This window comes from Ranitomeya variabilis, chromosome 1 (assembly GCF_051348905.1).
Source record: "Ranitomeya variabilis isolate aRanVar5 chromosome 1, aRanVar5.hap1, whole genome shotgun sequence".
NCBI lineage: Eukaryota > Metazoa > Chordata > Amphibia > Anura > Dendrobatidae > Ranitomeya > Ranitomeya variabilis.
In genome coordinates this window covers 1,057,121,019-1,057,135,845 of record NC_135232.1, presented here as the reverse complement: position 1 = coordinate 1,057,135,845, position 14,827 = coordinate 1,057,121,019, and the positions used below count along the sequence as shown (strand labels likewise).

General features: G+C 40.6%; 1 protein-coding gene across 3 annotated transcripts in view; it reads right to left on the bottom strand.

Annotated features, from left to right (window-relative positions):
* GABRA2 (gamma-aminobutyric acid type A receptor subunit alpha2) overlaps positions 1–14,827 on the bottom strand; it is a 291,356-nt gene that overhangs the window by 143,194 nt on the left and 133,335 nt on the right. For all 3 annotated transcript variants that reach the window (XR_013220060.1, XR_013220061.1, XM_077279822.1), the window contains exon 5: positions 12,069–12,289. Coding sequence is in view for 1 of the 3 variants with exons in the window: in XM_077279822.1 (XP_077135937.1) it covers positions 12,069–12,289 (221 nt within the window). In the remaining 2 variants the exon portion in view is untranslated. The remainder of the gene's footprint in view (positions 1–12,068; positions 12,290–14,827) is intronic.

The window sequence follows — 14,827 nt, the reverse complement described above, 5'->3', positions numbered from 1 at the left end:
TACCACTACGTCTTCTAAGGAAAGTGTTCTGAATGGACCCGCTGCCATTCTACCTAAATATATCTATTTTTTAATTTTTTTCTCACGACGTCTGGGTGTTGGTAGGGTGATTTTAGATTTTTACTCCAGCCTTTCTTGATTGTAGAAGGACATGACATGCCTTTATCTGTGTATATTCTTCTTTTTACTCCTTCACCTCTTTTCTTTTCGCATGACTATATGTAGTTGTAACTTTTCCATGTGTTTGTTGTGTCTTCTGAGCAGTTTGTCAGCTTTTGGACACGTTTTAAGGTGTTTTCTATGTGTTTTCTATGTGTTTGTATGTGTTTGTGTTTGCCTACCATTGGTTTCAATGGGGTTTGTCGAACGTTCAACGAACATTCGTCGAACACGCACCAGTTCGACGAACCGAACCAAACTCGAACACTAGGGGGGTGGCTCAACACTAGTCTGTCTGTGACTGAGAAAAGTGATGTGCTTTGTATTCCACAATGCCTTTTACTTCCTTCCAACTAATACACTTCCTAGAGGCAAAGAAGGCCAAGTGACTTGCGGTTGGTATTACAACTGCCATGAGAGTTGGTTACATTGATGGTGGTGTTGAAAGCAGCTCTCACATTCTTAGCCATGGTATGTTTTTTTTTTGCTTTTAACACTTCTGCAACCATTATCATTGCCACTTGTTCTTTCGTCATACAAATTGCACATTAAAATTAGCTTTTGACAATCTTTTCAACTCCAGTTATTCAACTTTAGCCAAAAAAGACATTATAAGAAATGACAGGTAGGTACACATCCAAAAAAGTCTAATGAAGCAACAGCCTGCAGTGTTAATGTGCTATGCATGGATGTAAAATGTGTCTAATTAAACAGTTGTTATAAAAAAAAATTGTGACATGCACACTTTTGTGACGTAGACAATTGCAATTAAATATCTAGATTTTGGGGAATTTTCTTTTCTATTTTAAAAAAAACACTTATTTCCTACTTGACAAGAAGAAATGCAAAAACTCAGTACAGTCAATTGTGAAAAACAAATACACCATCAATGACAGACACTGATCTTTTTTTATTTAGGGCTTTTTTTCACCTGCTATCTAGTACTTTAAAGAGAATCTTTCCCAAAATGTTTCATTCTGAAATTTAATTTCGTCCCTCTGTTGTGGAGAAATTAGGAAAGCATTTGGTGCATAATCAGTTTTTTTTAAGTCCAAGTGGGTGTTTACAGATAATTTTAAGTGGGGGGGTGTGCTTCTTCTCCCTGTATAATGTCGACCAATCATAAGAAGGAAGCAACACACTAGAGAAAGAGCACAATCCCAAAAACATTTTTTCAGACCTGCAGCCACTATTACATTGTATGTCTAGTTCAACATGAAAAATTTTGGTGAAAGGTCCTCTTTAAGAATGAAAAAAAAAATGTGTAATTCAAATGTAGCAGGACAAATGCTGGCTAAACTTTATCTCAGATCAATCACATAGAATCTGGTGATGTTGCTAGTACCTCTCCTTCCCCTTCGCCTATCAATTGAATCTCTGTATTAATAAAAGACTACTAAACTGTTATTCTTAAGTGGTACAAGTGTACAAGACATTACTGTCAAGAGCTTGTGATGTTTTAGGGCTTTCTCTTCCTATGTCTATTGCTGAGCTGTGAGCTCTTATGTCCTTTCACTATCCTGAATCACCTTAATATGGCTGCTGCATTTATGCAAGTTGTGATATTCCCTTCTGAGTGGCTGGGCTCTCCCATGTGATGTAATAAATGCAAGGCATTTTGTTAAACCTCTTGTGAGACCACGTAAGATCATGTGAGCCTTCTGTAGCTGATGTAATCTTCCACATTGTGTACAATGGCATCAGGCATTTTGTTGGAAAATTGAAATGGAAATTGTTTGAATTTGCTGTGACCATGCAGTTCTGTCAGGGAGGCATCTGATGGCTCCATATTTATTCTGCAGTAAGACAACAACCACAAACATACAGCAAATGTTATTAAGAGTTATCTTAAGCATATAGAAGAACAAGGTGTCCTGGAAATTATGATACGGCCCCCACAGAGCCCTGATCTCAGCATCATTGAGTCTATCTGGGATTACATGAAGAGACGGAAGGATTTGTGCAAGGATCTGTAGTTAGTTATCCAAGATGTTTGGAAAAAAACTGCCTTATGAGTTCCTTTACAAAAATTGCATGAAGTGTACATAGAAGTATTTCAGCTTTCATCCTAGTTTGAAGGCAAAAGGTGGTCACACCAAGTACTATTTGATTTAGATTTTTTTATTGTTCATTTGCTTTGCATTTTGTTAATTGATAAAAATAAACCATTATCAATTTTATTTTTTAATGTAATTTTACATTGCTTTATTTTTTTCCACACCTGCCTAAAACTTTAGCACAGTTCTGTATCTATACTCATTTATTTTCTTTTAGCTTATTGTTGCATGTGTCCCTTTACATTGTTGAATATTAATTGAAGTTTCACACATTTATATACTGCTTCTAGCTTACTACAAAGCAAGCTCATCAATACCTAGGTGTCCTGGTTTCATAGACTTATTAAAATATAGTAACTGCAATCCGGTCGTAGGGTACAAACGCTTCAATGGTAACATTTTTAAATTGAATAAAATGCTCTATTAAACTACCTCAGTGCTTTTTATGGTCCCGTAAACCACTTCATCATTTAAAGGTTCATGATTCTACTTGTAATGTAACAGCTATGCATATACTGTAAAGGAACAATAACGCAATATACCTAAATAAATGGGACAATAGCACAGCTTGAGATTTAATCCTTTAAGGAAAAGGCCTACAGTAGTTTGGTACTTGATGGTGCAGCATTTTTTAGTTTCTCCATACATTATTAAAGATCCATTATATTTACTATTTTTCTTAATATGAAGGCTTATTTTTTTTAGGAGCCTCCTTCCTCTCTCAAATACTTTAGAAGTTGTGATTATACTAAAAGCAGCATTAAAGGAGGCCTGACAACTGATACATGCTGGTCAATGGGCAGCATCTATTAGAAGTATAAAGTGAACATTCCAGCTCCTTAAAAATCTTCAAACTTTATTGTTCCTTATCAGTAAAAACTCCAATACCAGTGTGAAATCTGGGGTACAAGCGACGCGTTTTAATCTGATTAAGATCTATTGTCAGATCAAAACGTGTCGCTTGTTCCCCCGATTTCACACTGGTATTGGAGGTTTTACTGCAATAATTTTCCTGATATGGAAAAATAAAGTTTGAAGATTTTTAAGGAGCTGGAATGTTTACTTTATCCTTTATTGTATTCATCTCGTCCCATCAAAACGAAGTTCCGTGCACCTGCGATTTTGGTCGGTGAGCTGGCTGTGGTTTCCAAATACGTTACTCTTATTTACTAGCATCTATCAGACATTGTCTGCAGTTTATATTTTGATGAACTGTAGAGGGTCAGTCAAATGGTTAAAAAAATTAATCACATCATCACTCACTTGTCCTTGCAGGACACCGTCCTGTCCTCTGTGCCCCTTCTATTTATCTTTCCTAGTGGTGAGCATCCTCTTTGATCTCTGCACTCTAGACCAAGGCTTCATGTCATGGTGTTATAAGTTTGCAACGCACATCGCCCCAATGAAGGCATGGCATGAAGGGGCATCAGAGGCATAATCATGCCAAAAGTACTGGCCTAAAGTGAAGAAGCCAAAAAGGTTCACACAATGGGGAATGTGGAAAAGAATAGATGCGGAGGACAAGACAGTGTCCTGCGATAACAGGTTAACAGTCAGGTGTGTATTAATTAATTAATTTACTTATTTTTATATATTTAAATCGAATATATTTGCTGCAAATCATATTTTCCTTTAAAATCCTCATGATTTGCCAAGTCAAATGTCAACAAATCTGCTCTCTTTCCTAGTGATCATCAAGAGAGTGTTACAGCTAGTGATATGACATTCATGACTGATTGGGCACAAACAGTTGGCTCCCTTCTGTGAAAGATGGGAGTTGGGAACCCCAGTGAGGGTCACTTCCAGCTTCAAGATGGCTCTTACGAAAATAACAGCATTCAGCACTGCCCTCCCAGCCAGAAAGATGCAGGTGAGAGGAGTTTTGACCACATTGAATTGTGGGATTTTTGCTGTAAACATTTGTTTATCTGAGGGTGAACAAATATTTGATAGAGATTTGTTTAGCATCGAAAAGATCAGACTCTTTTTCTGTCTAGTGGAGCCAAACAATCCAGATTGCCCATCACCAGTAAGAGCTTAACCCCTTCACCCCCAAGGGTGGTTTGCACGTTAATGACCGGGCCAATTTTTACAATTCTGACCACTGTCCCTTTATGAGGTTATAACTCTGGAACGCTTCAACGGATCTTGGCGATTCTGACATTGTTTTCTCATGACATATTGTACTTCATGATAGTGGTAAAATTTATTCGATATAACTTGCGTTTATTTGTGAAAAAAACGAATATTTGGCGAAAATTTTGAAAATTTCGCAATTTTCCAACTTTGAATTTTTATGCCCTTAAATCACAGACATATGTCACGCAAAATACTTAATAAATAACATTTCCCACATGTCTACTTTACATCAGCACAATTTTGGAACCAAAATTTTTTTTGGTGACGGAGTTATAAGGGTTAAAAGTTGACCAGCAATTTCTCATTTTTACAACACCATTTTTTTTTAGGGACCACATCTCATTTGAAGTCATTTTGAGGGGTCTATATGATAGAAAATACCCAAGTGTGACACCATTCTAAAAACTGCACCCCTCAAGGTACTCAAAACCACTTTCAAGAAGTTTATTAACCCTTCAGGTGTTTCACAGGAATTTTTGGAATGCTTAAATAAAAATAAACATTTAACTTTTTTTCACTCAAAATTTGTTTCAGCTCCAATTTGTTTTATTTTACCAAGGGTAACAGGAGAAAATAGACCCCAAAATTTGTTGTACAATTCGTCCTGAGTACGCTGATACCCCATATGTGGGTGTAAACCATTGTTTGGGCACAGGGCAGAGCTCAGAAGGAAAGGAGCGCCATTTGACTTTTCAATGCAAAATTGACTGGAATTGAGATGGGACGCCATGTTGCATTTGGAGAGCCCCTAATGTGCGTAAACATTGAAACCCCCCACAAGTGACACCATTTTGGAAAGTAGACCCCCTAAGGATCTTATCTAGATGTGTGTTGAGCACTTTGACCCAACAAGTGCTTCACAGAAGTTTATAATGCAGAGCCGTAAAAATAAAAATCATATTTTTTCACAAAAATGATCTTTTCGCCCCCATTTTTTTATTTTCCCAAGGGTAAGAGAAGAAATTAGACCACAAAAGTTGTTGTGCAATTTGTCCTGAGTACGACGATACCCCATATGTGGGGATAAACCACTGTTTGGGCGCATAGCAGAGCTCGGAAGGGAAGAAGCGTTATTTTACTTTTCAATGCAAAATTGACTGGAATTAAGATGGGATGCCATGTTGTGTTTGGAGAGCCCCTGATGTGCCTAAACATTAAAAACCCCCACAAGTGACACCATTTTGGAAAGTAGACCCCCTAAGGAACTTATCTAGATGTGTGGTGAGCACTTTGACCCAACAAGTGCTTCACAGAAGTTTATAATGCAGAGCCGTAAAAATAAAAAATCATATTTTTTCACAAAAATGATCTTTTCGCCCCCAATTTTTTATTTTCCCAAGGGTAAGAGAAGAAATTGGACCTCAAAAATTGTTGTTCAATTTGTCCTGAGTACGCTGATACCCCATATGTGGGTGTAAACCATTGTTTGGGCGCAGGGCAGAGCTCGGAAGGGAAGGAGCGCCATTTGACTTTTCAATGCAAAATTGACTGGAATTGAGATGGGACGCCATGTTGCGTTTGGAGAGCCCCTGATGTGCCTAAACATAGAAACCCCCCACAAGTGACACCATTTTGGAAAGTAGACCCCTTAAGGAACTTATCTAGATGTGTGTTGAGCACTTTGACCCAACAAGTGCTTCACAGAAGTTTATAATGCAGAGCCGTAAAAATAAAAATCATATTTTTTCACAAAAATTATCTTTTCGCCCCCATTTTTTTATTTTCCCAAGGGTAAGAGAAGAAATTAGACCACAAAAGTTGTTGTGCAATTTGTCCTGAGTACGACGATACCCCATATGTGGGGGTAAACCACTGTTTGGGCGCATAGCAGAGCTCGGAAGGGAAGGAGCGCTATTTTACTTTTCAATGCAAAATTGACTGGAATTAAGATGGGATGCCATGTTGCGTTTGGAGAGCCCCTGATGTGCCTAAACATTAAAAACCCCCACAAGTGACACCATTTTAGAAAGTAGACCCCCTAAGGAACTTAACTAGATGTGTTTTGATAGCTTTGAACCCCCAAGTGTTTCACTACAGTTTATAACGCAGAGCCGTGAAAATAAAAATTCCTTTTTTTTTTCACAAAAATAATTTTTAGCCCCCAGTTTTGTATTTTCACAAGGGTATCAGGATAAATTGGACCCCAAACTTTGTTGTCCAATTTGTCCTGAGTACGCTGATACCCCATATGTGGGGGGGAACCACTGTTTGGGCGCATGACAGAGCTCGGAAGGGAAGGAGCGCCATTTGGAATGCAGACTTAAATGGATTGGTCTGCAGGCGTCACGTTGCATTTGCAGAGCCCCTGATGTACCCAAACAGTACAAACCCCCCACAAGTGACCCCATATTGGAAACTAGACCCCCCAAGGAACTTATCTAGATGTGTTGTGAGAACTTTGAACCCCCAAGTCTTTCACTACAGTTTATAACGCAGAGCCGTGAAAATAAAAATTCCTTTTTTTTTCACAAAAATGATTTTTTAGCCCCCAGTTTTGTATTCTCACAAGGGTATCAGGATAAATTGGGCTCCAAAAGTTGTTGTCCAATTTGTCCTGAGTACGTTGATACCCCATATGTGGGGGGGAACCACTGTTTGGGTGCATAACAGAGCTCGGAAGGGAAGGAGCGTCATTTGGAATGCAGACTTAAATGGATTGGTCTGCAGGCGTCACGTTGCATTTGCAGAGCCCCTGATGTACCCAAACAGTACAAACCCCCCACAAGTGACCCCATATTGGAAACTAGACCCCCCAAGGAACTTATCTAGATGTGTTGTGAGAACTTTGAACCCCCAAGTGTTTCACTACAGTTTATAACGCAGAGCCGTGAAAATAAAAATTCTTTTTTTTTTTCACAAAAATGATTTTTTAGCCCCTAGTTTTGTATTTTCACAAGGGTATCAGGATAAATTGGACCCCAAAATTTGTTGATCAATTTGTCCTGAGTACGCTGATACCCCATATGTGGGGGGAACCACTGTTTGGGCGCATGACAGAGCTCGGAAGGGAAGGAGCGCCATTTGGAATGCAGACTTAAATGGATTGGTCTGCAGGCGTCACGTTGCATTTGCAGAGCCCCTGATGTACCCAAACAGTACAAACCCCCCACAAGTGACCCCATATCGGAAACTAGACCCCCCAAGGAACTTATCTAGATGTGTTGTGAGAACTTTGAACCCCCAAGTGTTTCACTACAGTTTACAACGCAGAGCCGTGAAAATAAAAAATCTTTTTTTTCCCACAAAACTTATTTTTTGGCCCCCAGTTTTGTATTTTCCCAAGGGTAGCAGGAGAAATTGGACCCCAAAAGATGATGTCCAATTTGTCCTGAGTACGCTGATACCCCATATGTTGGGGTAAACCCCTGTTTGGGCACACGGGAGAGCTCTGAAGGGAAGGAGCACTGTTTTCCTTTTTCAACGCAGAATTGGCTGGAATTCAGATCGGATGCCATGTCCCGTTTGGAGAGCCCCTGATGTGCCTAAACAGTGGAAAACCCCCAATTATAACTGAAACCCTAATCCAAACACATCCCTAACCCTAATCCCAACGGTAACCCTAACCACTCCTCTAACCCAGACACACCCAACCCTATTCCCAACCGTAAATGTAATCCAAACCCTAACCCTATCTTTAGCCCCAACCCTAACTGTAGCTCCAACCCTAGCCCCAACCCTAACCCTAACCCTAGCCCTAACCCTAGCAATAACCCTAGCCCTATCACTAGCCCTAACCCTAGCCGTAACACTAGCCCTAACCCTAGCCCTAACCCTAGCCCTAACCCTATCCCCAACCCTAGCCCTAACCCTAGCCCTAACCCTAGCCCCAACCCTAGCCCTAACCCTAGTCCTAACCCTTGCCCTAACCCTAACCCTAGCCCTAACTCTAGTCCTAACTCTAGCCCTAACCCTAGCCCCAACCCTAGCCCTAACCCTAACCCTAGCCCTAACCCTTGCCCTAACCCTAGCCCTAACTCTAGTCCTAACTCTAGCCCTAACCCTAACCCTAATGGGAAAATGGAAATAAATACATTTTTTAATTTTTTTATTTTTCCCTAACTAAGGGGGTGATGAAGGGGGGTTTGATTTACTTTTATAGCGGGTTATTTAGCGGATTTTTATGATTGGCAGCCGTCACACACTGAAAGACGCTTTTCATTGCAAAAAATATTTTTTGCGTTACCACATTTTGAGAGCTGTAATTTTTCCATATTTGAGTCCACAGAGTTATGTGAGATCTTGTTTTTTGCGGGACGCGTTGACGTTTTTATTGGTAACATTTTCGGACACGTGACATTTTTTGATCGCTTTTTATTCCGATTTTTGTGAGGCAGAGTGATCAAAAACCAGCTATTCATGAATTTCTTTTGGGGGAGGCGTTTATACCGTTCCGCGTTTGGTAAAATTGATAAAGCAGTTTTATTCGTCGGGTCAGTACGATTACAGCGATATCTCATTTATATCATTTTTTTATGTTTTGGCGCTTTTATACGATAAAAACTATTTTATAGAAAAAATAATTATTTTGGTATCGCTTTATTCTCAGGACTATAACTTTTTTATTTTTTTGCTGATGGTGCTGTGTGGTGGCTCGTTTTTTGCGGGACAAGATGACGTTTTCAGCGGTACCATGGTTATTTATATCAGTCTTTTTGATCGCGTGTTATTCCACTTTTTGTTCGGCAGTATGGTATTAAAGCGTTGTTTTTTGCCTCGTTTTTTTTTTTTTTTTTCTTACGGTGTTTACTGAAGGGGTTAACTAGTGGGGCAGTTTTATAGGTTGGGTCGTTACGGACGCGGCGATACTAAATATGTGTACATTTATTGTTTTTTTTATTTTATTTAGCTAAAGAAATGTATTTATGGGAATATTTTTTTTTCTTTTTCTTTATTTAGGATATTTTTTTTATTTTTTTTTTACACACATGTGGGGATTTTTTTTTTTACTTTTTTACTTTGTCCCAGGGGGGGACATCACAGATCATTGATCTGGCAGTGTGCACAGCACTCTGCCAGATCGACGATCTGCTGTGCAGGGCTGCAGGCTTACCAAGTGTCTGCTCTGAGCAGACACTCGGTAAGCCACCTCCCTCCCTGCAGGACCCGGATGCCGCGGCCATCTTGGATCCGGGACCTGCGGCGAGGAGGGAGGTAGGAGACCCTCAGAGCAACGCGATCACATCGCGTTGATCCGGGGGTCTCAGGGAAGCACGCAGGGAGCCCCCTCCCTGCGTGATGCTTCCCTATACCGCCGGTACACCGCGATCATGTTTGATTGCGGTGTGCCGGGGGTTAATGTGCCGGGGGCGGTCCGTGACCGCTCCTGGCACATAGTGCCGGATGTCAGCTGCGATATGCAGCTGACACCCGGCCGCGATCGGCCGCGCTCCCACCGTGAGCGCGGCCGATCGGCTATGACGTACTATCCCGTCGAGGGTCAGATAGGCCCAGGTCACCTCGACGGGATAGTACGTCTAAGGTCACAGAGGGGTTAATGGTTTATCCAGGTCTTTGGGTACCGTCACACAGTACCATTTTAATCGCTACGACGGTACGATTCGTGACGTTCTAGCAATATCGTTACGATATCGCAGTGTCTGACACGCAGCAGCGATCAGGGATCCTGCTGAGAATCGTACGACGTAGCAGATCGTATGGAACTTTCTTTCGTCGCTTGATCACCCGCTGACATCGCTGGATCGTTGTGTGTGACAGCGATCCAGCGATGTGTTCGCTTGTAACCAGGGTAAACATCGGGTAACTAAGCGCATGGCCGCGCTTAGTAACCCGATGTTTACCCTGGTTACCAGCGTAAATGTAAAAAAAACAAACAGTGCATACTTACATTCCGGTGTCTGTCCTCCGGCGTCTCAGCTTCTCTGCACTGTGTGAGCGTCTGCCAGCCGGAAAGCGAGCACAGCGGTGACGTCTGACGTCACCGCTGTGCTTTCCGGCTATGGCGCTTACACAGTGGAGAGAAGCAGAACACCGGGGACAGACACCGGAATGTAAGTATGTACTGTTTGTTTTTTTTACGTTTACGCTGGTAACCAGGGTAAACATCGGGTTACTAAGCGCGGCCCTGCGCTTAGTTACCCGATGTTTACCCTGGTTACCGGGGACTTCGGCATCGCTCCAGCGCCGTGATTGCAACGTGTGACCGCAGTCTACGACGCTGGAGCGATAATCATACGATCGCTGCGACGTCACGGATCGTGCCGTCGTAGCGATTAAAATGGTACTGTGTGACGGTACCCTTACACAGACTTCTCTCTGCCAACTATAACACTATTTAGGGTTGGTTTTTTGGAGTTAATGATGTTATTTTATCCTTAACTTTGCTATGTTTGTCAGAGGCAACAGGCTCAAAAAGGTTACCTCAGACAAACTTAGAACAACGCACTCCATCTGGCAGGTTCCAGAGGAACCCCTACTTTCACCCTTTAAGCCCTGTACAGGATTCTGGTCTTACAACCAGTCCGCTGGATTGCTTCTATAAAAGAACTGCTGGCCAGAAGAGGAAAGTAGAGGCCAGTAGAGTTGTCCAGCAGGTTCAAAACCAAGAAGTAACTTCAGGGAGGTCAGACAACAGGATATACAAAATACCACACAGGATCAGTGAGATCAGGTCTAACTTAATGACTGGAAGCTACAGGCTGGTGTTTATATAGAAGGGTCCTTGAGTACCAGCAGAGAGCTAATTAGTAATTAGCTCTCTGCTGGTACTCAAGGACCCTTCTATATAAACACCAGCCTGTAGCTTCCAGTCATTAAGTTAGACCTGATCTCACTGATCCTGTGTGGTATTTTGTATATCCTGTTGTCTGACCTCCCTGAAGTTACTTCTTGGTTTTGAACCTGCTGGACAACTCTACTGGCCTCTACTTTCCTCTTCTGGCCAGCAGTTCTTTTATAGAAGCAATCCAGCGGACTGGTTGTAATTAGTAATTACATAACAGCTAATTGAAATGCCACATAATAGTCATCCTCATCTTACTAAAGCCGAACGATTGCTACAAGAAAAAACAAATACCTACAATATTGGCATATAAATGTACTGTAATACCATACTTATCTAATGATCTTTTAGGTTTTATTCCTAAGTAGCGATATCCAACATATCCTTCAATGCAAAGCAGTTGCATCTTTAGAATATTATCTTGGAAAATGTGATGGCTTACAATCTTGCTTTATCTATGATGTAATTCTTAGGCTAAGGCTACACAGCAACGTGTTATACAACTGCAATTCTCTGCAGCAAAATCTTCCGTGCAACATTCCAATGGCAAGTGAGTTGCATGCAACTTGAGACCAGCGACATAAAATTCAACACATTTACAGGCATTTGAGACTTTGTGTTGCAAGAGGTCGAATGTTGCAATACAACACCATAATGTATTAATGGATGGAATGTTGCAATGAGACCCTGCAAATTCAGCATAACAACACATTTAATCCCCAGAAAATTTCCTATAAACAGTGTTTATTAAACACTGAACTTCATATGCCAGTACGATAATTACCCATGTCCCACTTATCCAGATAGGATAACCCCAAACACATTAGCACCTTAAGTATTACAAATTGCAGATAATACTTGTGAGCAGAATTTTCAGCATTCCATTTACATGTTTGTTTTATTTTGTTTTTGAGAATTTTCTTATATAATAAATGCAATATAAAATGTAATGCATGTATACAAAATAAAAATACCTCATAGTATATAGCAGGGTTCCATCATCTTGAATTCTCAGCAGCTTATTAGGCATTGTCATATTATGGGCTATAGACTTTTTTCCATTATGAAAGAAAGTGTCTGGAGTCCAAATTTTATTTGCCATTAGATTGTTCAATCGAAGAATAGTCATTGGTCCAGTGAACCTCAGTCTTTCATCTTCCCACTTTTGCCGAAAAAATACATCTATTGTATACTCCTGCAGTAAAAGAAAGCATAATAATTACTTGACAGTGTTACTACACCTGTGCCTTTAATTGCATTTGTACATATACAGTACAGACCAAAAGTTTGGACACACCTTCTCATTTAAAGATTTTTCTGTATTTTCATGACTATGAAAATTGTACATTCACACTGAAGGCATCAAAACTATGAATTAACACATGTGGAATTATATACTTAACAAAAAAGTGTGAAACAAATGAAAATATGTCTTATATTCTAGGTTCTTCAAAGTATCCACCTTTTGCTTTGATGACTGTTTTGCACACTCTTGGCATTCTCCTGATGAGCTTCAAGAGGTAGTCACCGGGAATGATTTTCAATTCACAAGTGTGCCCTGTCAGGTTTAATAATTGGGATTTCTTGCCTTATAAATGTGGTTGGGACCATCAGTTGTGTTGTGCAGAAGTCTGGTGGATACACAGCTGATAGTCCTACTGAATAGACTGTTAGAATTTGTATTATGGCAAGAAAAAAGCAGCTAAGTAAAGAAGAACGAGTGGCCATCATTACTTTAACCCCTTTCTGTCATTAGACGTACTATTCCATCCATGTCGGGTGAGCCCTACTTCCCATGGACGGTACTTCATAGGCGATCGGCCACGCTCACGGGGGGATCGTGGCCGATCGCCGCCGGGTGTCAGCTGATTATTACAGATGACATCTGGCACTATGTGCCAGGAGTGGTCACGGACTTCTCCTGGTACATTAACCCCCAGAACACTTCGATCAAACATTATTGCAGTGTTTCGGCAGCACAGGGAAGCATCGCGCAGGGATGGGGCTCCCTGCGTGCTTCCCTGAGACCCTCGTAGCAACGCGATGTGATCGTGTTGCTCCGAGGGTCTCCTACCTCCTCCTCAATGCAGGCCCCAGATCCAAAATGGCCATGGGGGCCTTCCGGGTCCTGCAGGGAGGTGGATTGCAAGCGCCTGCTCAGAGCAGGAGCCGGCAAGCCTCCTTCAGTGTCTGTGTGATCGCTGATCTGACACAGTGCACTGCAAAGTGTCAGATCAGCGATCTGTCACTATAATATGATGTCCCCCCTGGGGCAATGTTACAAAGTAAAAAAAAAATATTTACAAGTGTAAAAAAAAATCCTAAATAAAGAAAAAAATATATTCTTCCAATAAATACATTTCTTTGTCTAAATAATAAAAAAATAAAAGTACACATATTTAGTATCGCCGCGTCTATAACGTCCTGACCTATAAAACTGTCCAGCTAGTTAACCCCTTCAGTGATCATTGTAAAAAAAAAAAAAAACAAGGCAAAACACAACGCTTTATTATCATACCGCCGAACAAAAAGTGGAACAAAACGCTATCAAAAAGAGCGATATAAAAAAACATGGTACTGCTGAAAACGTCTTCTAGTCCCACAAAAAATGAGCTGCCATAGAGCGTCATCAGCGAAAAAATAAAAATGTTATAGTCCTCAGAATAAAGCGATGCAAAAATAATTATTTTTTATATAAAATAGATTTTATCGTATAAAAGCGCCAAAACATAAAAAAATATAAGTGAGGTATCGCTGTAATCGTACTGACCCGAATAATAAAACTGCTTTATCAATTTTATCAAACGTGGAACGGTATAAACGCCCCCCACAAAAGAAATTCACGAATTGCTGGGTTTTGTTCATTCTGCCTCACAAAAATCGGAATAAAAAGCGATCAAAAAATGTCACGTTCCCGAAAATGGTACCAATAAAAGCGTCAACTCGTCCCAACTTGACCAAAATATGCAAAAAATTATAGCTCTCAAAATGTGGAGACACAAAAACTATTTTTTGCAATGAAAAGCGCCTTTTAGTGTGTGATAGCTGCCAATCATAAAAATCTGCTAAAAAACCTGCTATAAAAGAAAATCAAACCCCCCTTCATCACCCTCTTAGTTATAGAAAAATAATAAAATTAAAAAAATGTATTTATTTCCATTTTCCCATTAGGGTTAGGGCTAGGGTTAAGGCTACGGTAAGGGTTAGGGTTGGGGCTAAAGTTAGGGCTTGGGTTGGGGCTAAAGTTAGGATTGGGGCTAAAGTTAGGGTTATGGATGCAGTTAGGGTTGGGCTACAGTTAGGGTTAGGGTTGGGGCTAAAGTTAGGGTTATAAAAGAATTTTTGTTTTCATGGCTCTGCGTTATAAACTGCAGTGAAACACTTGGGGGTTCAAAGTTCTCACAACTCATCTAGATAAGTTCCTTGGGGGGTCTAGTTTCAAATATGGGGTCACTTGTGGGGAGTTTCTACTGCTTTGGTACATCGGGGCTCTGCAAACACAATGTGACGCCTGCAAACCATTCCATCTAAGTTTGCATTCCAAACGGCGCTCCTTCCCTTCCAAGCTCTGCCATGTGCCCAAACAGTAGTTTTCTCCCACATATGGGGTATCAGCATACTCAGGACAAATTGGACAACAACTTTTGGGGTCCAGTTTCTCATGTTACCCTTGGGAAAATACAAAACTGGAGGATAAAAAAGAATTTTTGTGTAAAAAAAAAAATTTTTATTT